This window comes from Megalobrama amblycephala, linkage group LG7 (genome assembly GCF_018812025.1).
Source record: "Megalobrama amblycephala isolate DHTTF-2021 linkage group LG7, ASM1881202v1, whole genome shotgun sequence".
NCBI classification, from domain to species: Eukaryota; Metazoa; Chordata; class Actinopteri; order Cypriniformes; family Xenocyprididae; genus Megalobrama; species Megalobrama amblycephala.
Genome location: NC_063050.1, coordinates 19597547 through 19623601, shown reverse-complemented (window position 1 = coordinate 19623601; position 26055 = coordinate 19597547). Strand labels below are relative to the sequence as shown.

The 26055-nt window shown below is 36.3% G+C and overlaps 1 protein-coding gene across 3 annotated transcripts in view; it reads left to right on the top strand.

Moving 5' to 3' along the window:
• sorcs3 (sortilin related VPS10 domain containing receptor 3) overlaps nucleotides 1–26055 on the top strand; it is a 287643-nt gene that overhangs the window by 1993 nt on the left and 259595 nt on the right. Inside the window, exon 1 of one of the 3 annotated variants that reach the window (XM_048196355.1) lies at nucleotides 19025–19783. The exons of the other annotated variants lie outside the window; for them this stretch is intronic. Coding sequence (XP_048052312.1) covers nucleotides 19610–19783 — 174 coding nt within the window. The 5' untranslated portion in view covers nucleotides 19025–19609. Of the gene's footprint in view, nucleotides 1–19024; nucleotides 19784–26055 lie in introns of those variants that run through there. 3 annotated transcript variants of the gene reach the window in all.

Below are 26055 nucleotides of genomic sequence, written 5' to 3'. Positions count from 1 at the left end.
TTATATTATATTATATACAGGGGAGATAGCCAAGATTTTATATAAGATATCAGCAGGATGAGACAGCAAAGAGATTTTATGGAGAAGGGCAAGGTTTTCTTGACTTAATTTAAATGTGGATATATAATTTTAAATAAGAAGCATTATTGGAACTTAAAAATATACTACCTTCTTATACTTAAGAATGTTTTTAAAATGTAGAATATAATGTATTTTCAGTACAAGGTCTGTAAAGTCTGCAGCCACTGATCAAGAATCAGCTTTCACCTTTCGCTCACACTGTAAACAATTATTTTCATGATTTATCACAACATTTTTTCTTTTGGCAAATCAACTTAGATAATTAATGTGGTTCAGATAACATAATATTTTGAGTTTCTGTTGATTAAACCAATCGCCTTCATTGTATTAACTCAATTTTTTAATTTCAATGAACTCAAAATTTTAAGGCAACCAGGTAACTCACTTTTTTTTTTTTAAGTTAAACCAACAATTCTTTTTTTTTTTTTTTTACAGTGTAGTTAAGGATTGTATTTGGCTTTGATTCAAGACCAGTGATTTAGTCAGAATCGTCCCAGGGTGATAATTTGAAGCAACAGGCAGAGGATTGAGGGAGATATTTCTACCACAGGTTCTCTTTGCTTTCTCATTTAAGCCCGGACAGTATATGTGAAATAATCTCTCCAGTGGTATGAAGTGAAGTTATATGAATCAGATATTAAGACCTGGTTTCACAGACAGGGCTTAGATTAAGCCAGGATTAGGCCTTAGTTAAATTAAGTAGCTTTTTAAAACATGCCTTAGAAACAAAAACAACAACAAAAAACATTACTGATGTGCATCATGAGACAAAACAATGGCACTGACATATTTTAAGATAGGTCAGCGCAAGTTGCTTTCAGTTAAAACAGCTCAAAAATGCATTTTAGTCTGGGACTAGGTTTAAGACTTGTCTGTGAAACTGGGGGTTAATGGCTCACCCTTATCAAATCAGGAACCACCTCATCCATTATTGTTTTTCTTTGTGCCTGTTTGTACAAAAAAAAGTACAATAGATCAAAACAGATAGTCCATTATTTTCAGGCCTTGTCTAGAAATATTACATCCAGCTTTATTAACTTGTTTAGTAGCTGTCAGTGAAACAGCCAAAGCGATTTTAAGCCGGGGTTACTGCCCGGCAGGTCCCGTCCCTCATCCCCGCAGCTGTAAATCTACTATAATTATTTTCAGGACTGAGACGGCCATTTTGAAAGATTTTGTCCTGTTCTGGGTTTGCCTAAGCGTGATTTCCCTGCTTGTATGCCTGCTGGAGAGCTTTGTCTTCATTGGCTGGAGGTTTTATGAGAGATGAATGAAGAGTGCAAGGGAAGAATGTGTGATTTGATTGTTTTTTCCTAGCAGGTACATGTAAAGTAAATATCTTTTGCATAATGTTATTTATACAAAAGCTTTTATGCAATATTTGCAGCTCACTGACCTCAATCACTGCTCTTATGTTGGATATTCCTCACAATGTTCTTCAGGAGGCACTTCTAGTCAAAAGTTTGGATGCACATGACTAAATTTGCTTCTTATTACCATAACCTTTTGATCTATACAGTAGGTTTATACTTAAATAAATACTTAAAATTACTTTTGTAGACAAATATTAATTGTCCCTACATATACATTCCTTTACAAATCAGGAATATTATTGTTATATTATACACTGTAAAAAAACTCCCAGTAAAATTTACGGTAAAAAAACAGCAGCTGTGGTTGCCAGAACTTTACCGTAAAAAATACAGTAGCAACGTAAAAAAAAAATATGTTAAATTTACGGTAAAATAACGTATTTCATTAACTGATATAATGTTAATTTACCAACCTAATGAAGTACTAATATCTGTTTTGTACCTTTATAATACACTGACAATCACCAAACAAAGTGGTGATAAGAGTCACATGATGAATCAAAGTTCATCACAAGCTGAGGAGGACAACACTAACATATAGAAGGTGCACACAGTGTCAATCACACACACACTAAACACCATCATAGTAACATGCATGAAATTTTAAAAATGCAATAAACATTAATTTAACAACATTAGATGTAACATAAAACCCATATCTGATTAGAAAAAAATGAGAAAAACTAAGAAGAAACAGAGTTATTTCAACGAAAATATATCAAATGTGAAGTGTCACGCAGGGAATTGTGGGAATGTCAATTTACGTTTTTTCACTGTAAATTTTACAATGAATTGTTATTTTTCACTTCCAAAAACTGTGAATTTAATGGTATTTTACCGTAAAATTACATTAAATGTACCGTTAGATCTATTACAGTTATTCACCGTATATAGTACGGAAACTTTCTGTAAACCAATTGACAGTTTTTCACCGCAGCATTTTTACAGTCTTTTACTGTTAAAATCACGGTCATTTTTTACAGTGTACTTTATTTGATATTTTATTTTATTATTTTATATGGATGAATTACACCAGTTTACAGCCAACAAGTCCCCAGCTTACATGTGAATTTCTTTCAATACTGTTTAAATATCATCCCAATATGAAGTCGGCTTAGAGAATTCAGAAGCTAAAATACTTTTTTTTATTTATTTTTTTTTTACAACTTTTGGTTACGCTATTGTTAATTCAACATTTACTATTGTTCTAAAATTAAGGAAAAGTAATAATACAGAAAAAGACTTGTCTACACCTTTGACTGTTAGTGTGTCTCACCATTTTAAGAGATATTTCACCTTCTAGAGAAGTACTGACTAGGTGGAGAAATGGATCCACTCCACTGAAGTGTATCACTGGTGTTTTGAGGCTTAGGCTAAATGTAATTTATTTATTTTATGATTCACATGTCCCATCATGCTTTTGATGTCATGCATTCAGAAGGAAAATAAAGCATCTGATTTGCATAAGATCCAACTTGTAAGCCTGGCATGCACGAATGGATTTTGATGTAGTCCTGCTTCACTGAGATTGGGTCATTCTTATAGACCATGTTGTCATATGCACCAAGGATCTCTTTGAAACAGCTCACTGAAAGTCTAAGTATAAAATACAAGCAGTAAATGAGCTTTGTCAAATAGTGTTTCCCTGAAGAGGGGTGCTGTTATATTTGCACCTTCATGCGATTCACTAAACATGGGGGTCAACGGCAAGAACTTGGCATTGGTTTGTTGGTTTAAAACTGGACGTTTCCACCAATAATCCAGTTTAGCTATGTTTTGCATTGATCACTATATCTTATTACAATTTATTTCGGACCATCTGGTTGTGTTCTTACATCCGAATGGCTTCATCGGTTTGAAGGACAGTGGAGGTTCTCTGATATGGAATTGCTTTTCTCCTGGTGTGAATCTCGATTGCTGTGTGAATTGGGAAAACAGCATTGCAACGTTTCACATCTAAGACCTCCTTCACTCCTCTGTCAAACCATCTGTTCTCCTTATACAGTCTTTATATAACGCACCATGCTCCAGAAGTCCTGCCTGGAGGTATTTGCCCTTCTGAGTTGAATGATGTTGGCTTATAAAGGGGTTATTTACATTTGGGAGACACATCCTTTTGGTTTCTGTTGTTTTGTTGGGAGGCTTCACATGTATCAGGGGGTGTTTGGTGAAAACACTTGTTGGGCATGAATAATATTGTCTATGCTGCTTGTCTTTGATGGCTCTTTCAGTGCCAGTTGCTAAATCCACCGCACTATGTAAACTTTGTCAACTTTGATATCAAAAACTGCACCTTCTTTAAAGTTGAAATGGTCCCACTAGTGACAGAACAAAAGTGTTGTCTCTTTGAGCAACCCGACTAGGCCTGCCATTCAATTTGCTCAACTAATAGCATGAGGTTTGGTGGTTTGAACGATGATATTTTTAAAATTAATATATTCTGTATATATATTCTGTTCGGTAGCACAGAAATTACTTGCCTTTGAATATGTGCTGTACAATTCAAGAAAGCTAATTTGTTGTCCTGTTCATCCTTGTTCACAGTTAATATTGCTTGTTTTGTTTTGACATTAAATGGATCAAAAATTACAGTAAAGACATAATAAATACTTCTATTTTGAACTTACTATTAATCAAAAATCCTGAAAAAATTATCACGATTTCCACAAAAATATTAAGCAGTACAACTGTTTTAATGTGATCATAATAAGAAGAAATTTTGGTAGCACTTTATTTTGGGTCAATGATGTGACGGGTCATTTTTTTTGTCCAAAGGCCTTAATAATAATAAAAAACAAAGATATGACATCCATAGTATGTAAGGTAGTACAACTTTTTATTGAATCCAAAAGGTTTTAATTATATTTTGCTACATATAAAGGTATTTTAATGATATTTAAGTGTCAAAAGGTCATTCGGTTTAACCGTCCAAAGGCCAATACAGCCATTTCATTTGTGATTAAAATATCTTAAAATTTATAAATGTATATGGTGTGAAGCAAAGTAACTAACTCTCTGTTAACTATTTGAAAAATTCATGTTTTCACTTGCTCATACGCATGTCCCAAAACATCAGGTCATTCAGTACAACCGCTATAAAACATGGAAAATGTTGTAATATTTTAAAAACTTGTACTACATATAAAATGTTTGATTGTCATTTTGCAAGCTAGCTAGATATGAGCCTGTTAGCATTGTTTGAAAATATCGTCATTCGGTATAACCAAAAGTGTCATTTGGTAAAACCGAAATTTTGGTTAAACCGAACTACTTTTTTGGTGACAAATTTTGTTCACCTTGTAAAAAATGACAAAAGCAGTGTTAATTGATTATAAAAATCACGTAATCTCATTATTAACACTTAATAAAACTTCAAAATTAATTATATCTCCATTGTTTTTTTTTTTTTTTTCACTTTTAATAACCTTAATAACACTTTTACAGTCCTGTTCTCCATGTACATACTTTGTACTTATTATAACAACTGCAATAAATAGGTAATAACTAGGTACTAACCCTAAACCTACCCCTAAACCTATCCTTAACCCATGTAGTTACCTTTTCTTACCCAGTACTTTCTTAGGTAAGTACACTGTAATTACATGTAAGTGCACATACTCTAAAATAAATTGCAACTAAATCAGAATATTAAAATGATTTCTGAAGGATCATTTGACACTGAAGACTGGAGTAAATTCAGCTTTGCTCTCAGGAATAAATTACATTTTAAAATGTATTAAAATGGAAAACAGTTATTTTAAAATGTAATAATATTTCACATGATTACTATTTTTACTGTATTTTTAATCAAATAAATGTAATCATAAAAAAAAATCTTTCCAACCCCAAACTTTTGAACAGTAATGTATATACGATTGTATAATATATTATTAATAAATACAGAATTTATAAAGATGGCTAGATGGATATACAGTGACTACTCAATTGTTTATTACTTCAACACTTGACTTTCAAAAACATTTTAATATTTTAAGCCCTCTTAGCCAGCCAAACTCATTAACTCCCCAATAACTCATGAATGGCAAGATAGATCTTCAGCAACCTTGTGCACTCCTGAATATGATTTAGTGCCACTAATGCATTGTAAAGAGGTTCGTTTATTTAGCATGGATGTTAATTACTAGTAAAGGAGGCTATGGAATGTCATAAATAATTTAGCTATCCTAATGTAGTATATGCCCCCAACCGCCAATTAGTGTTTACACATTAGTTTCCCGGCCCTTTTTTCTGCAGCTGAGGTCCTCCTAGTGAGAGCCGGTGGTACAGTCAGGGGATTTATCTCCAGGATTGTCTTTGGAGCCCTGGTTTTGGCTGACTTTCCATGATTTGTGAACAAAATTACACATGGCTTCCTCCAAGTAAAAGTAGACACATTTGTTGTGGAAAGTGGAAAATTGTAAGGGTGGAGTGTTTTTTTGTTTTTTGTGTTAAAATATTTTGTTCAATCCCAGCTTGCATAGACCAAATAAGTAAACCATTTGTGCATTGATTTCCCCATCTCTCAAATGTATGTATTTATATTTATTTGTATTATTCTTTATTTTTATAAAATTCCATTAGGTGATGCAAGTGGCACAGAAATTTTTCAGTTCACCTTTAAATATCTTCAAAGCTGTTTATTTTTGGCGAAATCAACAATTATGAAATGCATGAATATGTCAGCGCACTCAGTGTCACTATCTTTTGTATTCAAAACTGCAAAAATTTCATTTCCTTTCATTTACCTCTTCATTTATATGCCATTTATCTCCCTAATATTCAACACTCCAAGCTTTGTGTGCCGAGAGCATACTACATTAACATATCCGACAAATCCTCATTCATCACAAAAAGCATCATCTACTGGATGAGAATCGGGAAGAGTCAGTTTACAAGCTGCTTAAATGTAGCCATTATATCCATTGGTGGGGAGACGTAGTGAAAGGGCTGGAGCCACTAGAGACGAGAACACTCCGGCATAATCACACGCTTGGCCGCTGAACCAGAGCAAGCAACAAGGGTGTCTCTGCATCTATCTGTCCCCCTATGTTAATTACACTGATATAACAGAGTGTCAGATGTGATTTGGTTTCATCTCTGTTGCGTTAAACACTTTTTTCCCCACTGGGCCGCTCAGCACTCTCTCTCTCTCTCTCTCTCTCTCTCTCTCACACAGACAGGCTGTGTGACAATCTACGCTCTGAGGTAGATTAAAAAACTCTGCTATGATATCAAATACATATCTTGTTGAAATCACTTTAAAATGTGGTGCTATCAGATACTTGCAGAAGGAAATGGTGCTCTGGAAGATGTGTTAGGATTCAGGGAAATTTATACTGTATGTATATCTAGTTCATTCATGAAGCTCTAGAGGGCGCAGGCTGATGCAAGCAATCACATCATTGCTGATTGGTTTCTGCTGATCCTGCAGCCAATGAGATTACTTGCTCAACATTTAAATAGTCTGGTTCAGTGTTTGCTCTAGTACTGCAGTGCGCTATCAGAGAAACCCTCCACCTCCCCCAGCTCCACCTGTCTAGATCCGCTATGGGATTTAGTTCGAGTCCGTCTGTCATGTAACAATGATGGAAAAATCGCAGATTAAGATAAGAATTGTTTTTGATTACACACTCTAAAAAATGCTGTGTTAAAAACAACCCAAGTTGGGTTGAAAATGGACAAACCCAGCGATTGGGTTGTTTTAACCCAGCGGTAGGGTTAAATGTTTGCCCAACCTGCTCGGTAGTTTTATTTAACTCAACTATTGTTTAAAAATTACTGTATTGCTTAATTAAAATTAACCCAAAGTATGTTGGAAATGAACATTTATTAATGTTCAATGAATAATTATTAAACAATAAACATTTATTAAATTGCTTATTAATACATTTATATTAATAAACTATTAAACTATTAAATTTATATTAATAAAATATTAAAGCTTATTAATAAACATTCACCTTTTGTCTATTATTGTTGCCTCTAATTGCACCTGGTTTTTAATTTCCCAATTATTTTGGGTTCATTTTAAGCTAGCCATATAGCAATTTTTAAACAATAGTTGGTTTAAATAAAACTACCCAGCAGGTTGCGCAAACATTTAACCCAACCGCTGGGTTAAAACAACCCAATCGCTGGGTTTGTCCATTTTCAACCCAACTTGGGTTATTTTTAACCCAGCATTTTTTAGAGTGCATGCACAAAAACAGCCTGTTCTTGACTGTAGTCAGAAATGGGTATTTACAACATGGATTTATAAATGAGGTATTTGTGAGGTATTTTAAGCTGAAACTTCACAGACACATTCTGGGGACACCTAAGACTTAAATTACATCTTGTAAAAATAGGCATAACAGGTCCCCTTTAAAAAGTGGTCAGCTGTAGTGTGTATATGCAGCCACAGAGTTCATCCGGGCCATGGTCATGTCCTCTCTCAGAGTGAGCGTACATGTGCCCTGAAAGTGTCTCTCCCACACACTTTAATCAGGGGAAAAGATGGATGAATAAGACATGACTGTAGACCGGCTACACACTCACGGTCAGCTCAAGACACTCTGTACGCTCATGTGTGTTTGGTAGATGGAGACTTTATGAGTGTGATTCATGTTCATTTGCAGCTTCTTGTGATGTAGACTAATGCTGACAGATTCCTCCCTAGAACCAGCAGTCTATCCACACACTGTCTAATTAAAACTAATCTCCTAGCTTATCTTCACTGCTGGCTAAAATCAAAATATGCTGCATTAACATTATTACTGTTTCTGACAGCTTCACTGTTTGCTCTCTGGCAAGTCTTATGCTTTTCTGGCCCAAAACACTGCACACAAAACAAGTTGAGTGTTCAGTTTCCCTTTTTCAGAGGGATACTGTGTATCATTTGCTAATGTGATAGTTTGCTGGACCTGGCCAATGTTTTCTTTGTATACGTAGACTGAGAAAAAAGGAGATGCTTAGCCAGGGAATATTGAATTCTGCCTTTTAAATAAATTATGCTCAAACTAAGGTACTTCAGCTAGTGCAACAATTGGGTCATTCTACAAAACAAGTGGTCAAAACAAAATTTCTTTGCCACTCATACGCATATGTAAAATGACATTTAATGAACAATGAATAGCCAGTGCTGACTTTTACTGTGCATAAAGACGTTTCTTATTAAACACAGTAATATAGTGAAATATTTTTATAGTTAAAAATAAATATTTTCTATTTTAACATGTAATTGATTCCTGTGATGAAAAGCTATTTTTTCAGCATCATTACTCCAGGCTTCAGTGTCACATGATCCTTCAGAAATCATTCTAATACGATGATTTTGTGTTCAAAAAACATTTCTTATTAACTTTTTTTTATGGAAAGTCTTTATTTAGGATTCTTTGATGGATAGAAAGTTCAAAAGAACAGCATTTATTTGAAATAGAAATATTTTGTAACAATGTGAAAGTCTGTACTGTCATTTTAGATCAGTTTAAAGCAAAACATCTCATCCCAAACTTTTAAATGGTAGTGTACTGTACTGTCATTTTTTACATGATGTATTATTAAAATAACAATAATGGTTGTAAATAGGGATGCAACAAACATTTATTGGCCGATACCGATACCGATATTTGTCACTTCCTCTCTTATGTGAAATTTAGTCATCAAAATAGATAGTATTTTGATCATGTTTTAAATAAGCAAAGTTCAAAAACACCTGCATTAAAATATACTAGCAGGTTTATTACTGCACCATCAAATAATTTTTAATGAACATGATAAAGATCCATTTAACATTCAGCAGGCCTACATAAAGAAAGAAGGTAAAGAAATAAAGTTAACAAATGTAAAATAACACTGCATATGATTCACTGTGTAAGTTATATACATATTAATCCTTCTTTATTGTGATTAATCTTCTAATTTGTTTTTGTATACATTTTATATTTTTTGTAAGTTTAAATATGTATGAGATCTGCACATCTCCTTTACTAAGTAGGGACTCTTATTTTGATGGAGCTATAGTCAAGTCAAGTCACCTTTATTTATATAGCGCTTTTTACAATGTAGATTGTGTCAAAGCAGCTTTACAGTGATAACTGGTATATCATTTTGGCTGCACAGCAGCTCTTAAAGAAAATGGTGTCAATGCAGGCAGATCAAAGCTCTGTTGAATATCAAATGTCAAGGGTATAAGGGTAATGGAGAGCACGCAGTTCTTCAGAGATATTTTGCAGATTTAAAGTTTGTCAGTTTATTAAGCATCCCCGAAAAGGTGTAAGATCTGTATGTATTTGTTTACTGTTAGTTGTAATAAGTGTTTTGAGTAATTCGATGTATGTTGATGATAATGCAACGGAGAGAGAGTTTAATGCGCACTTCTTGTGCGCTGTATTGTTTAGCCTTTGTGGTGATTTCTTTGGAGCGAAATCGGTCGCAAATAAACTTAATAAAACATCAGTAAAGTTTTAGTCATCATTCGGATGGGGTCCGCTACACTTATGAAAGTTACAAAAGGTATTTAGTCAAGAATAGTGTGTGATCTTTTGTCATTTGATTAACATTAAAACGCAGACAGCAGCGCTAGGATTACACAACAGTCATTATAAAGCTCCGCGCCTTCAGCAGTTAATTAATGTAAATGTAAATTGAGCAAAAATTGGCCAATAAATATCGGCGGCCGATACATCGGTGCATCCCTAGTTGTAAAGAATATTTCAACCTTGTCACCATAATATTTTCCCTATAAGCTTTTTTCCTGTATATGATTTTGTCCTCACATAAATAAGTTAGCTTAAGATACAAAAGGTTATCAAAGTGTAAAAGCCACTCGTTTCATAGAATGACCCATTTGCTCTTGCTAAAACAAGACTGTGAGAGAAAGTGTTTATCTGTCAATATTCCTTGGTGTTGAACTGCATTTTAACATTTAATGCTTTTGTAACCGATTTGGAAGGCCTAATGGAAACTGAAGAGGAACTGAACAGAAAATGCAGATGAATTTTTAAAGATTTCTGTTTTTAAGAGTCTCTGTATATGTGGGCTTAGGTGTCTGCAGATGCCAGAGAAAATAGGCTGAGTTTAAGAGTTCAGCAGAGCAGAATCTTGCGCCGGGGTTCAGGCACTTATCTGTGTTTTGAGCCGTGTCAGGGTCTAAAAGAAGAGTACTGTAGTGTAGTCTTTCTGTGGTTTGTAAAATGCATTTGGTAAAGATTCTAGAACTGTGTCAAAAGATTGCTGAGTGCTGCTATCACTATGGCAACACTGGCCTCTGTAGATTTTGCAACCAAGAATCGATTTCTCTTAATTAATTTTATTCCGTCTTTGACCTATACTGTACACCCAATTAACTTGTCTATATGCTTGTGTTTATGGTGCTGCCCACTCTGGCTTATTTAGCCTCGGTTTTAGTCTTACTAAATAATAAGACTACAGTACTCGCACAACTTTTATCTAACCCTTTTATGAAGAATTCACAGTTTAAACAACTCTAAGTCATTGATGTGCAACAAAAACCCCTCATGATTGCATTGACACTGAAATGAATATGCTGAATAACTTTTCTTTGCTATATTGATGTATTTCCTTCTGAAAGAGGACGTTTGGGAGCCTTTAGTTTATTTCTCAGCCTTGAAAAATGTCATAGTCTGCTATGCTATTTTTGGTGACTTTATCCATTGGAAATTGATTAGATTACAAAAATTGTCTTGTAAGGAAGGGGTTAAAAAAGCCATATAAAAAAAAAATAAAAAAAAAATCTCTTCAGAATCTTTTTAGAATAAAGTTTACCAATGAACTGATAAGCTAAGGAATGTAAAAAATATTAAAGTGACAAATTTTGATTTCATGTTAATATTTAGGAACCTATGAAATTTTGGTATTTAGTCCAGGTCTGTTAGCTTTGAGACCATCAATATTCTAGTGTCCTTCAAAATGCAGTTTAAATACACAGTTAAATGCATGAGAAAATGTTCTTTCTCGAAAACACAAAAATACTGATTGCATAGCTTTTGCAGAATTTTTACCCAATTGAATGCTTTTTAAAATGACAATATACTCTCCACCTTTATTAAAAAGCCCACCTGCCACTTATCTAACACTTCAACATGTAATTCACATGCCATGGGCTTCAGAGCCATCAACCTCAGATCTATTCATTTCTACAACCTCATATCTATTATAGCCCCTTTCACAGTAAATTACCAAAAAATTACCAGAATGACTTCATTGGTAAATACAAAAGTAAGCTGTTCAAGCAACAGAATTTTTATTTTTTTTTTAAATTTTTTTAACCGGTAAGAGACCATTCACACAGCAGCACCAAAATACCGGTAAATTCTGCGATGTCAATCATCGGAAATGATCTTTAAAGGCAATGCCGTTGCTTTCATTTCTCCGCATGAGGAGAAGCGCTTTAGTTTCACTGTTTAATTTGACAACATTTTTGACGTCTGAGTGACAGGCATAAGGGGATGATCAAACAGACCGAGTTTTTGCTCTTAAAGGGTTAGTTCACCCAAAAATGAAATTTCTTTCAGATTTGTGTTTCGGAACACAAATTAAGATATTTTTGATGAAATCCGAGGGTATCTGATCCACACATAGGCAGCACATAGGCACCTTATGAGGTCCAGAAAAGAACTAAAGACATCGTTAAAACCGGCAACGTGACTACAGTGGTTCAACCTTAATATTATGAAGCAGCTAAATACTTTTTATGCGCAAAAACAAAACAAAAATAACAACTTTTTTCACAAATTCATGTCATACTGCTACACTATTTTTGTTGCAGAGCTTTAGTGTTTACGTCCGAACACTGACTCATTATTGGCCACATTTTTTTCTTGTTGTCCTTGATATCCTGTTTCGGTGACATGTACCTATATCAACATTCCTGTTTAAAAACATAGTCCTAACCCTATCCCTACCCCTAAACCTAACCCTACCCATAACTTATCCCTAAAATCAGTGGGAAGTGAGAGGTGAATAAGAAAGTAGATGCCCATAACCAGTGCTGTAAACCTAAACTTGACATTAACTGTAAATCCCTCAAATCTGATTGGTTGATTAGAATGTTGTTCCAGGATCAACAAGGGTGTTGATCCAGGAACATGTTTTACTTGGTAAAATCACATTCGCCATCTTGTTTCAACCAAAAATGTGACATTGCAGAAGAAAAACGGTGGACAAACGTCCCATTATGTTGCTGACACAATACATTTGTCAGTAGTTTTATTTTATCTTGACTCCGTGTGTGAGGGTTCATATGTCAACTCATTGGCCTTATTTTCATCATCTTTTGGGCATTATTTCAGTGACATTCCTAGTAACTGGTGGACATTATGTAACCAGTCAGGTCTCCATCTAAACAATTTAGAATGCAAACAGATGCATAAGTAAATCAAGTCCTTGCACACAAAGTGAATGTTTCTCCCTGTGAACAACGGCGCCTCGCTGACACTCGTGTGTGTGTGTGTGTGTGTGTGATGTGTGAGACTCTCGGATCCTAATCAACCTGATATAAATAATAAACAAGTGAGTCAGGGCTTACTATATGTGGTTATTGCCCATCTCCTCAGAGTTTGATAAAGCAGGGAGGAAATTGCTTTCAGCCTGTATTACTTGTCTGACTGTCCATGTGCACCTGGAAGTTTCCAATCTCATCTAAACTCTCAGACTCAGAATTCAAAGAAGAGAGACAGAAAGAGAGTGCTATGGTGAGAGAGCGTGAAAGAGGAATATAGAGATGAATGAAAGAGGTGCCAAAACAAAGATGGAAGCATGAGATAGCAAGAACAATGGAACTCAAAAGGCCACGGATAGCACCGCACGAGCGTGTTTAGATACACGTGCATGTGTGCTTGATTGTTCTGACTGTTTAACACAGTCACTGAATAGCGCTATAATTGTTCACCATGGTTGTTGCTATGACGATCCTGAGCGTGTTTGCCAAAGGGAAGACTGTGAAAGAGTGAATTAAAAGTGTCTGATCCTTATTTACTGAGCTCTGTCCAAAAACACATTGCGGTGCAACATGTGAAAAAAATGCACTGGTTGGTTAACAGTGAGAGCTTTGTTTTATATATATATATATATATATATATATAGAGAGAGAGAGAGAGGACTGTACAGTATCTGGCTCTAGTATGCTGCGATATTCCCTGGATGTTTAACACACTTTTGTATCTTTACCATCACACTGTTGGAACTGTCTCAGTTCTCTAGTTCTCTGCACTCAGTCATTTGAGTTCAATCCTCTCGGAATTTCATTAAAAGTTCATAAAAAAGCATTTAAAATACATTTGATATGTGCCTAATCCTTTGAATCCCCCTTGCTTGCTTCCATGTGTGTCATCTTGTACAAATGAGATGGCTACTGTGGCTTGAAGAGAGATTGCGGTTCCCATGATATCTAACAATCATGCCTAAAAGACACAGTAGGGCGGTTCAATTTGCCAGAACTCTGCACTTCAGATATTGTTCAGTTATGAACAAGATTTCAAGTTAAAAGGTGGAAGAAGAGTGGTTCATTAAAACACACATTGGCCCATTTACATTTTTGATGCATGCTTGGAACCGCAGCGATATTAATTATCTTAAGAGCGTGTTTTATTTGAGCCTTACCTCATCGTTACCCTGCCAAGGCCACGATTAGATGGATTTTTTTTTTAGTTGAGTTGAGTTGAGTTGATTTACAGTATTTTTCAGCTGTGACTTAAAAGGATATAGGAATTTTGTCATCCTTTACTCATGTCTTAAAACCCACATGACTTTCTTCTATGGAGTACAAAGGAGTTATTGAGAGCAGAAAGTCCAAGCTCTTTTCCATACATTTAAAGTGAATATTGATTTTTCAGAATTATCGTAAATGACGAGTTTCCTAGTTAAAAATTGAACATGGACACCCTCTCAAGTCATATTTACCACTGGGAAGCTCGGGGATAATTTTGATACCCAAGTTCCTGAGTTGGGCATGCCATTAAGTTAGGGTACAGTACATTTACATGACAACGATGTACTAAAAACTGAAAAGTTTGCCTTTTTTCGTGTACAGATGACAACGTTGTCAAAGCGATCCCCATTCACATGGATCTGCGAAACAACTAAAAATGCTGTATTATGCTGCCAGGCCAGTAGTTGGCAATGTCACTTTGTAAAGAAATACTACGGCCTACAGACGGAACACGTAATACGCATGTGCATGACCTCACCGTTTTCACAAATTTGTGTTTTTGTAGTTTACACAGAGACAATAATGATATAGTTTTCAAAAACTTTCACTTTAACAAACATTTAACAAACTGCCCTTTGCAGTATGATTGCCGCTGTGACTGGTATTCTTTATTATTTTTCCACAACAGCTACATCACCTTGTCTTTTTATTAAAGTAGTGCATATTTACATGTATGAATAATCATTTGAAGCATATTGTATGTTTTATACACAGAGGAAATAGTCTGTATTTCACCAAAATTCCAAAATCATCAGCAAGCTGACTATCTAGATAGCACGGTGAATGTTTATATGGTTGTCAATGAATGGGACGCTAAGTATCATTTTGGCTTTTATGAGATTTTTCCAATAAATAGGCAAGAATAAACCTGGTGTCCTTCATTATTCCTGTTCTTTCTAACAACAAAGCACTAGAATTCAACAAGCTTGTAATCATGACTTCAGAAGTGGGAATTATTCAATAGCATGCAAAGGCAGCATTAATTTCAGTTCATTCTTTCCTCAAAGAAATATACCATATGACTTCAGAAGACTGTAGTGCATAAGACAAATGGACTACTTTTATGGTGCTTGTTATGCCCTCTTTGGAGCTTGATATGAAAAGAGCAGCTCATACCTTCAGATAAACTTTTTTTGAAGAGTGAGTTTTGATGACAGTTTCTATCCTTTTAAATAAAAAATTCACTCAACAATTTAAATTCTGTCATCATTTACTCACCCTCATGTCATTCCAAACCTGTATGACAGTTTTTTATTTCATTGTATGAAAAATATCTTCCTTTATGGTCCATAGAAGAAAGAAAGTCATACAAGTTTTGAACAATGACAGCAAGTTTTAATGACAATTATAAATTTTTGGCTAAACCATCCCTTTAAATACATATTCATATAGTGTGTATTATCAAGGTTAGAGGTCGATTAATATTTACAGCTTATGCGAGGGGTATAGCAGGACCTGACCTCTTCTGGTTGAGATTTAATATATTTTAATACCTAGATGGCCAGTCTTATTAGCATACAATGGAAGTGTGCAAGTATGCAAATAGCCAGCTTTATAAATCTTTTAAAGCGCATAATGTTCCGCTTTTTCAGTTTAAAGTTCATATTACCACTTATTATTCAGTGCTGAGGATACTTCCTTTGATTTCATTGAAAACCATTAAATTTGTAATTTTTCACCCTCCCTTCTTATTCATTTTAATTTGAGCACATTACAGAACAATGGGCCATTTTTGCTGTTCACGGTGTATGTGACTTCAGTTGGGAAGCATTAGAATGAGTTCTGAGCTAATGTTTGTGGAATTTGTTTCACATGAGCATGTTTACATAATCTCTGCAATCATAGTAGTAATGATATATAAACAGCTGCTTGCTTTGTCAGATCAATCAGGTTGAACATTTCATACATTTTTACACTGAAAATGGTCATTGACCCACCCTTGTATAACTTTTTCTCTATAGGAACCCAAAAGGAGATATCAATTTAGTAAAAACCGCTCTTGTCCATAAATTTAAAATGCGTATTGGTCATAGTCATGTCTTATCTTGTCTAGGGTACCAAGTGAACCAGGGCTTTTCCTAGACTTTGGTAAAGTATTAGACCTGTGTGTTTCACTTTTAAGCAAAGGGTGAGCGTGAGGTGAGCAGAAATGCAGCTTCTCTGTATCTCCACCAATGGAGAGTTCATATTATGTGAGCGTGACCGGCACAAGAGGTAAGAGCTGTTCTATTCTGTATGGACATTTGTGTGTGCTTCTGTGTTATGTACACGCCAATGAGCCAAAAGATGACCTCTTTTGCTCTCGTGTTTCATTGGCGTGCACATAACACAGATACACGAATAACACACATAGGCATTTCTTCACTTCAAGCTTTTCATACTTGCACTCTCTCGTACACCTTTATTTCATTTTATTTACACTACCGTTCCGAAGTTTGGGGTCTGTAAGATTTCATTTTTGAAAGAATTTTTTTTTATTTTTTTTTTTTTATTCAGGGTGCATTAAATTATTCAAAAGTGACAGTAAATACATTTATAATTCAAAATATTTATTCAAATAAATGCTTTTTCCCTTCATCTTTATTAAAGAAGCCCAGAGGGAAAAAATTGTTGTTTCCATAAAATATTAAGTTGCACAACTGTTTTTAACATTAATAATAAGAAATGTTTCTTGAGCATCAAATCATCATATTAGAATGATTTGACTGAAAACTGGAGTAATGATGCTGAAAATTCAGCTTTGCCATCAGGTATAAATGACATTTTAAAATATTTTAAAATACAGCTATTGTAACATCTGTATCCGCCATCCATTCCTCCAGCCGCCAGAGGGAGCCATCTCCCGAATACTGAACACTGCTGGTTCTTCTCTCTTTACTTCCTACCTGTTATAAGCCATGTTGTTTGTACATCATGGCTGCGTCCGAAAACCTAGGTAGCTGTCTTGCTGCCTCGCTGTCTTATAAGAGAATGACTTGTACGGCAGCGTTTGTGCATGAAGGTACCTCACGAAATTGATTTCGGACATACTTCTGAGGCAGCGTAAGAGTTTAATGATCTACAGAAATATAGCGCGAGCTTTGGTCAGAACTAAACAAATATTTAATTACTACAGTAGTAATTTCTCGATAGAAATTATATCAAAATTGAAATATGTTGGTCAAAATCGTACATTTATACACAAACTGAGCAGCAAACGCAACTTTCGGATGCCATCTTTATTTTTCTAGCTCAACTGTCACAGAATGGAAAGCACAGGATTGTGGGATATCAAAGGCAGCTAAGGATACATCCATGCTTCCTTCAAAAATCGATCTGAGGAAGGTATCTCATGAGACAGGAAGTGAAGCTAACATTGGATTCGGACGTGCCTTGATGCCTTACTACCTTGAAATGTGTCCTCAGAAGGCAGCATTTTCCAGTTTTCGAACGCAGCCAATGTTGCAAAGTATTGCCAGTTTACCCTGCCTCCAAGCGTTTAAATTACCCTGTTTGTTTGCCACATGTATGTCTCTCTGCCTGTTTATGACCACGACTTTTGGATTACTGTTTTGGATTAGCTTGCTATCTGGACTGCCGCTATTGTTTTCGACCCTTTGCTTGTTTGTTGACCACGCTTCCTGCTCTGAACCTGACTTTGTTTGTGCTGTTGTGCAGAATTAAACTCCGCTCATGGATTCAAATACTCAACCGAGTCAGTCATCGTTACAGCTATTTAAAAATATTTCATGATTTTTTCTGTTTATATAACAGTATTTTTTATTATATTCCTTCCTTCCTTCCTTCCCTCCCTCCCTCCCAACGGATTTGACTAAAAGAAGCCAGACCTTAATTTTGTTTGCAGTTAAACGTAAGTTAATTAAATACATTTGGTGTTCAAAGTTTTTAATTGTCTGCTTTTTTCAAATGGTTATATTTTTAATTATTATAATAATTTGTTACTCATTGTCATGGATCACAAGATGTTACAGGCCATAACAATATAATATTTTCTGCAAAAAGTGTCTTATACAGTGTATTATTTTTCCATCATGTATCATGTAATCAAAATATTTTACTTTTCTTTTGGTAACATTTCATTTATTTTATTTATAAAAGTCCTAAATAGTAATGTTCCTAATTCTACACAATTAAATTGTTTAAAAATAACTTTTATCTTATAAAAATGTGTGTCCATAAATCATAAATTCTGTTACCGTACCATACGTTGCCTTTAAATTTGTGGAATTATCTCCCACAACTATGTAAGAAACAGGAAGTGTTGTCACTTTCCCTCACTGATAAGATCTGAAGCACTAAAAAAGTGTGTGTGTGTGTGTGCTCTCTCTGAGAAATATTTTAATCTAAAGAGTTCTAACACCAAGAGATATTTTGTAAAACGTCAAAATTGTTGCCACAGTATCAAAAGGAAAACAGAATTTATCACTGATCACACAGTGGGTTGTTCAAAAGTCTTTAAAATCATGATTTCATGATGTGCCATGTGATCTTAGCATGTATGCTAGCAAGTGGAGTTTTTGGCTAAAAAGTTTAAAATCACTTCCGATCAAAATGTAAATTCTGTCAAACTCTGTTACCAAAGTAGGGTAACAATGTTAATAGTATGTAACAGAGTTGACAAACAATAATCTGTTACACAAGTAACTTGTGTTTGGCAAGCACTGAATACTGGAAAGAATTTCTGTTAGTGTTTTTTCCTGTGTATATATATATATATATATATATATATATATAAGTGATTTGTTCTCACAGCTAAAATATAATGTATCATGTTGATGATAATAAGAGGATAATGCCCATGATATACCTTTTTAAATGGTTGGAGTACAGCATTCTTCTGTATTTCAGTGATTTTGTGTCTTTTACTTAATGTCATATAATATTCTCATTCTCACAAGTTTTCTCACATTCACAAAGAGCAAGACCGTAAGAGTGAGACTCTACAAATTGTTCCTCGCAATGCGTTTGTTAAAATTACAATGGCACAGGGAGTTATTATATCTCGACCTATTCAGAACGCTTCCCGCGGCTCACGCTCTCACAAACACACTCTCCGCTCACACAGACACATCCTGAGGCATTAGCTCACATGCTCACTAGGGGGAGTGTGCAGCTTGAAGCTGAACAGCCGAATGCATTGTGCGGCGGTGTCTGTGTGCTCATATCTCATTAAGAGTTGTGATGGTCCTTTTTTGCAGGCGTCCCATTTTCTACACCCGCTGAGCTGTTAAAATGGCTCCGTTTTTGATGGCTTCGCTCAGGCTGCTTTTCTCTCACATGCTCCTGAGACCAGTTTTCAAGGCAAGTAAAAGTCAGTGCTGGTGAAGTGAAAGTTTGAGTTCTGTGCCTGCTTTCACGAGAAGAAAGACATTTAGCTGAGCTCCCCATAATCACAAGGTTTATAGGAAATGGAGAGGGGAAGAAGCAGCATGTGGCAAGATTTAGAATGCAGACAACTACTACAGATTTAGTCGAGCTCAAAGCTTTCACGTCTAGCACCACATACACCAGAAACAGCAACAAAACAATAACCACAGCAAAGCATTCTGGGAGCGGATGGCAATTTCCGCTCTTTAGCGGTGACGCTCGTGGCTTGTGGTTCTTTCGCTGCCTTCAATTGGTAAGTTTGTAATATGCTTCATTAGGATTTGACGCACAATTGTCTTAGACTTCACCGTGTTTTTCCACAGCAGCTCTAATTCATGTCGACAGGAGTGGCTTAACAAAAAATCCAACCTAGACAAGACACAGCGAGACGTTTGTTTCAGAAATGTCAGTTCTTCCGTGTCACTGTCGGCTCTGATGCAACAAATGCAATATTCATGAGCTTCCCTGGCACTCGAAGAGTCCTGAGTTGTCAACATGGGCTCAAAGGCCACTGGGCTGTTTGATCCCCCTCCCTCCCTCCCACGGCGTGGGATATGACAGACTTAAGGGCTAGAGAAAGGCAGGTTAACCAATTCCTGACCCTCAGAAAATGCTTCAGCTACAAAACTGACTGGTATCACTCTCTTTTGAGAGAAACTGCAATCCCTGCTGGAGAAAAAAAAAATAAATAAATAAAAAAATAGCTTAAATCCAGGGTGAATCTCCATGTTATTGCTGGTTTTGTGCTGATGATCCTGGGGATACCAGCATCCAAAACACAACATATGTTGGTTTCCAGCTATGCTGGTCTTTTTAACAGGGATCTACTATAAAATTATTCTAATTTGTAACTGTAAAAGACTGTAAAAATTCTAAACACCTGTTAATGGGTTGACTGTAAGTTTCCTTATGCTGAAAAACTGTAATGGATCTAATTGAACGTCCAGGGCCATCCCAAGCATGTAGTAATCACAGTAATTATGAATTTGGTCGGTCCCATAGCAATCCTTATAAATAGCAAATCTTATAAAATTATATCCATATAAAATATATACAAACAGTGGCATAACTTTGTTTTAAAAAGTGGGCGGGACAGGAATGTGTGTGTGTGTGTGTGTGTGGGGGGGGGGGGGGTATTGTAATTGTATTATTACAATAATAATAATATGATATTAAAATGAATATGTTTCTTCCATACATCTGCTATAATACAATATATCGTTAGTCTCAATAGTATGTACATTAGTTAATAAATACGTGGATCCACCTTTGTTAATAGTTTGTCCTGATGGACTAGTGGCAGCTTTTTCGTTTATCGTGCAAGAGGTTCTGGGTTCTAATCCAACCATGTATGATTTGTTTTCTCATTAAAACCAAAGATGTTCATCAGTGATTGTATATCAAGAACAGGGACACGTTTATGTGTATTTTATTTATTGTGATTTCAACGTAACGAATAGAGAGTTTCTGCAACAGTTAAGCAATAGATTGAGCGCCAAGAGAACACTGTTGCGCCTCTGATAGCAGCGACAACGAGCACTCAACATGATTTCAAAAACAACACATCCCAGCGCCAGATCGCCTATTATTAACACAAAGGGAGATATTTTCTTCTTTTTAAGGACTACAACTAGGGCTGCACGATTAATCGCATGCTATTCTCACGCGCATTTCGTCAGTAAAGCCGGTTCCCTGATTACCGCTAAATCGCCATCACCTGCTTTCAAATGAAGCGGCATTTAATAGACAGAGCCGTAGGTCACTGAAAAGCCACGCAATATCGCGTTCATATCGCAGATGAATCGCCTGCGATAATGAACGCGATATTGCGTGGCTTGTCCGTGAACTACGGCTCCGTCTATTAAAAGGCGCTCCGTTTAAAAACAGGTGAGGGCGATTTAGCGGTAATCAGGGAACCGGCTTTACTGACGAAATGCGCGTGAGAATAGCATGCGATTAATCGTGCAGCCCTAACTACAACAAAGGCTTGTAGGGACTACAACAAGCTTCTTCCCGGGTTGGTGACATCACAAACCCCAAAATGTACATAAACCCTGCCCCTGAGAACACGCAACAAAGGGGGTGAGACCATGTTGGGCTGCTTTAGAGAAGAGGAAGAGTTGTTGTAGTCGAGCGTTGTTACCATGCCGTCATTTTATGCCAGACTGCTTCACAAAGGGTCAATTCAATGCTGGATTTGCACAAAAGATTAACATGATGGCACATGCTAGTCAATGAGTTGAATCAACTCCACAGCAACTACATACATTTATCCACTAACCATTCAGAAACGTCCTGATGCATTCTAAAAGTTGTATCTTCTTCCTGAGTCTCTCCATCAGTGTCGACTCCGGTTTGAACAATGTAAGGCTGAACACCGTTACTGACAATCGTCATTTTGGCTGCGTGAGATTCTCCAGTTTTGTTGTTGTTGAGCAACCTTAGCACGAGCTGTTAAAGCTCCGCCCTCTTCTGGAAAGGGGGCTGGGAGCAGCAGCTCATTTGCATTTAAAGGGACACACACACAAAAACATTATTATTATTTTTTTTGCTCACACCCAAATAGGGGCAAATTTGACAAGCTATAATAAATGATCTGTGGGGTATTTTGAGCTGAAACTTCACAGACACATTCTGGGGACACCAGAGACTTATATTACATCTTGTAAAATGGGCGTTATAGCTTCTCTTTTAAAATATAATTAACAATGGAAAAAAAAAAGTTATATGAGCTGCATGTCACCAAAGCAACAGTTTGACTTTTCTTTTGAGCTGTGACCTAGTGGTTAGCCCAGGAGTGAATCTCATATCAAGAACATGTCCTGCTTAAAAATTGTAATTATATTTGTGTTATATTGCTACAGTAACTCAAACAGAGCAGAGCTCTAACATTGCCAAGGTCATGGGTTATGTACTTTTTTATACCCAGTTCTCATCACACACACACACACACACGCACACACACACACACACACACACACACACACACACACACACACACACACACACACACACACACACACACACACACACACCAGTTTGTTTTGCTTTTAAAGTGAGGACATTCCACAATTTTAGTTTAGTTTTCAGGGTTAAAAATGACCTGGACATGTTTTATTAGATTGATCTACAATATTCAGGCATTGTTGGTGACATCAAATTATTATTATTTTTTGCAGCTTAATGGGTAGGGGGAAAAAAAGAAAAAAGTTTTTATCCTATACACTATGTGGTGTAAGCAACATTTGTTTGTAGCATCTCAAGGACAAACATATATCTCCCAAAATCTCCTGTAACATCAGCCCATTGGACAGATCTGCAGGCTGATAATGTGATCTGTATCCGAAGGGATGTGAACGGCTGTGCTGGGCTGTGCAGGAAAGATCTTGACGAACATATGGAGACTTTACAAATACACAGGAGCAATGGAGCTATCATTTCCAGCATCAATGCACACAGGCAGCATGGGAGAGCTGATGCAGCCAACCGGAAATGCTCCGATCTGCATGCTCTGTGTTTGTGCACGTGTGCGAGTCTGTGTCTACAGTCACGGTGTGTTCAACATGCATGTAACTACAGAAGTGACCACTCACATGGACTTACCTCTCTCTTCTGTCTCTCAGGCTTCTGTGTTTGTTCCAACATCTAGATAATAAGTTCCTTTTTGCCTCTAGATGCAACTCAGGTGGAAAATCAATATTTTTATCCTGCTAATCTGTGCAGTGTTCCCGTGCACTATCTGCACATCTGATCTATCTGTAATTACACATACAAGGCATAGAAGATTTTACAATTTCCTTTTTTTTCTGCTTTAGTTGGAATACGTCACCCTTGACCTATGGAGCTTGTCAGGAAGCTTCACTCCTCTTTTCTGGCTGTTCATGCTGTAAAGGTGATTCTCACAAAAACACGTCCAGGTCACATTTCACCCCAGATTCAAAATGTTAAAATAAGAAAGTCAAGAAAATGAAACCTATTAAGAACAATTTCCCCCAAATTCTCATTGCCATAACGCATCCCAACATTTTAAGAGTAAATTCCCAAAAATTGGCAGGATGTTTCACATATTTCAGATTTCCTTAAAGGAATAAAAAATATATATATATATATGCGTCAAAAAAAATAAAATAAATTATCGTATTGGTCATAAAATAGACATTCTTTGTGTAAAATATAATATCTTATTTCTCTTTTGATTTTGTGCTGAAATATGACCTGGAGATGCTCTTGAAAAGTTCACCGAAATCTTCAAAAGATTGTTATTTCTGAGGATTTGTGATGGATAGAATGTAAAATAGTAAATCTCAGTTATGCAGATCACTCAGACTATTTATTTATTAAGACTTATGTCATGAAAATCTAGATGGTGCAGGCTGATCTACTTGCAATCACATCATTAGTAAGCCACGTTTCCACTGCAGGAACTTTACCCAGGAACTAGAGACTTTGGAGTGGTACTTGTTGTGTTTCGACTGCAGGGACCAGGGTCTAAATGAAGTTCCAGGTAAAAAATTTCCCCCTCAGAAAGTCCCTGCTCATGAGGGAGTATTTCAAAGTTCAGGAACTTTCGGGGGCTGAACATGCTGATTGGCTGATTTTATTTTAACCACAGTAAGTAGTAGTAAGTAGTTGTTTGCTATTTGAATCAACAGTGGAGTTTATAAAATACAACTGATGGACCGACAACGAGGTTCAGGCTTAATTAAGTTTATATGCAGAGGACGAAATCCAGCGGGAACTAGAGAGTTGCGCGCAGTCCTACGTCACTGGACTAATTTGCCTAAACTTCACGATACTTTAGACTGCAATGGAAATGCAGACAGCAACAGGTTTTGGGCGGAAAAGCTCCTTGGATAAATTGTACTTGGTAATTTTGGTGGAAACGCGGCTTAGAGGGACAGCTGATTGGGTTTTTGTTAGTGAAAATCATTGTTCTTATTGGAAATCTTTGAATGTGTATGTGTGTGTGTGTGCATATCACTTCAAAACATCTTTACTAAACCTGAAGCAGTCTCAAATTTAGCTAAGCATTGTTTTTACGGTATTAATAGACCACAAGTTGAGTTTTCTCAAGTCAACCTACATTTTGCATTTTTCTATGTGTTTTTTTGAACGAAATAGGATATTCAATTAGAAAAAAAATATAGGGCAGACTTGATTTTTTTTTTTTTTTCTTCCAGCAGTAACAGACTTTGTATAGTGAAAATTGGTCTCAACAGGTGGTTAGTGGGTAAGACTTGGTTATATCAGCTGAAGAGGAAAGTTGTTTTAGAGGCAGAGCAAGTTTGATTATTTCCTTATTTCTTTGAAATAATGAGCACCAGTCATTCACAAAAAGACAGGAAATGTCTATTAAGCAAATTGGGCCGATCTTGATTGTATGATGACTTTAAAATCTCCTGTTCTAAACATCAGATTATTTCTATTCTGTCTGTGACCTTGAGAAGGAACATCTCGTCTTCTATCCTCCATCACAGGCTGGATGAAACGCTCGTACACCCCACTAAAGCTCTTGGCTACACTTGGCAGGTTCTAGTTCTCAGATTTGCAGATGTCTCATCCTTCTACGAGAATGATAATAAATTCTATCATTCTTGCAAGGATTTTCCCCCCACTTACTTTATAACCGCACCTGGAACACATGCCACTCTTGTGCACCTTATCAAAAATATTTTTAATATTTTATGTCTCAATCAGGACTTTATGATTACAAGCATGATTCCCTCTTTTGCTTCATTTAAGTGAGCAAAGATGGTCCACTGAACCGTTTGAGCCTTTAGACGTGTTTTCATTAAGACCAAAATGAGAATTCAAATAACTCATTTAATTCAGATTTCAGGCTTTAATTAAAATGAGACAGACATTTGGAGTCAGCGGAATTAACGTGAATGTATGATATTCTGTCGTGCATTTCATAGGGAAGCTCTGTGGCAATGATTCTCAATTCTCTCTCTCTCTCTCTCTCTCAAACCCCATCCAGTCCTTTAGAGAGATATGCTCACATCAATTATAACGCTGCATTAAAAGTTAGTCATGCCATACACACCATCTTAGAGACTGACCGGTCACTCCGAAATCCTCCTCGGGCACTGATCCAATCAGAGTGAGGAAGAACTCAAAAATGTTCCTTGAAATGGGTCAAAAGAAGGAAAGTTTTCCCTTATGAGAGATAACAGAGCACATGGTGAGAGGGGAGATTCTGGGAAATGTAGAATAGGATGAGGACACACAAGAGAGAAAGCTAACAGGATGAGAAACGAACGAGGACGGTTTGGGGCATTAAGTGGGATCCATCCATCCATCCATCCATCCATCCATCCATCCATCAGGCATAACATTATGACCACCTTCCTAATATTGTGTTGACCCCCTTTTACTGCCAAAACATCCCTGACCTGTCGCGGCATGGACTCTACTAGACCCCTGGAGGTGTGCAGTGGTATCTGGCACCAAGATGTTAGCAGCAGATCCTTTAAGTCCTGTAAATTGCGAGGTGGGACCTCCATGGATCGGACTTGTTTGTTC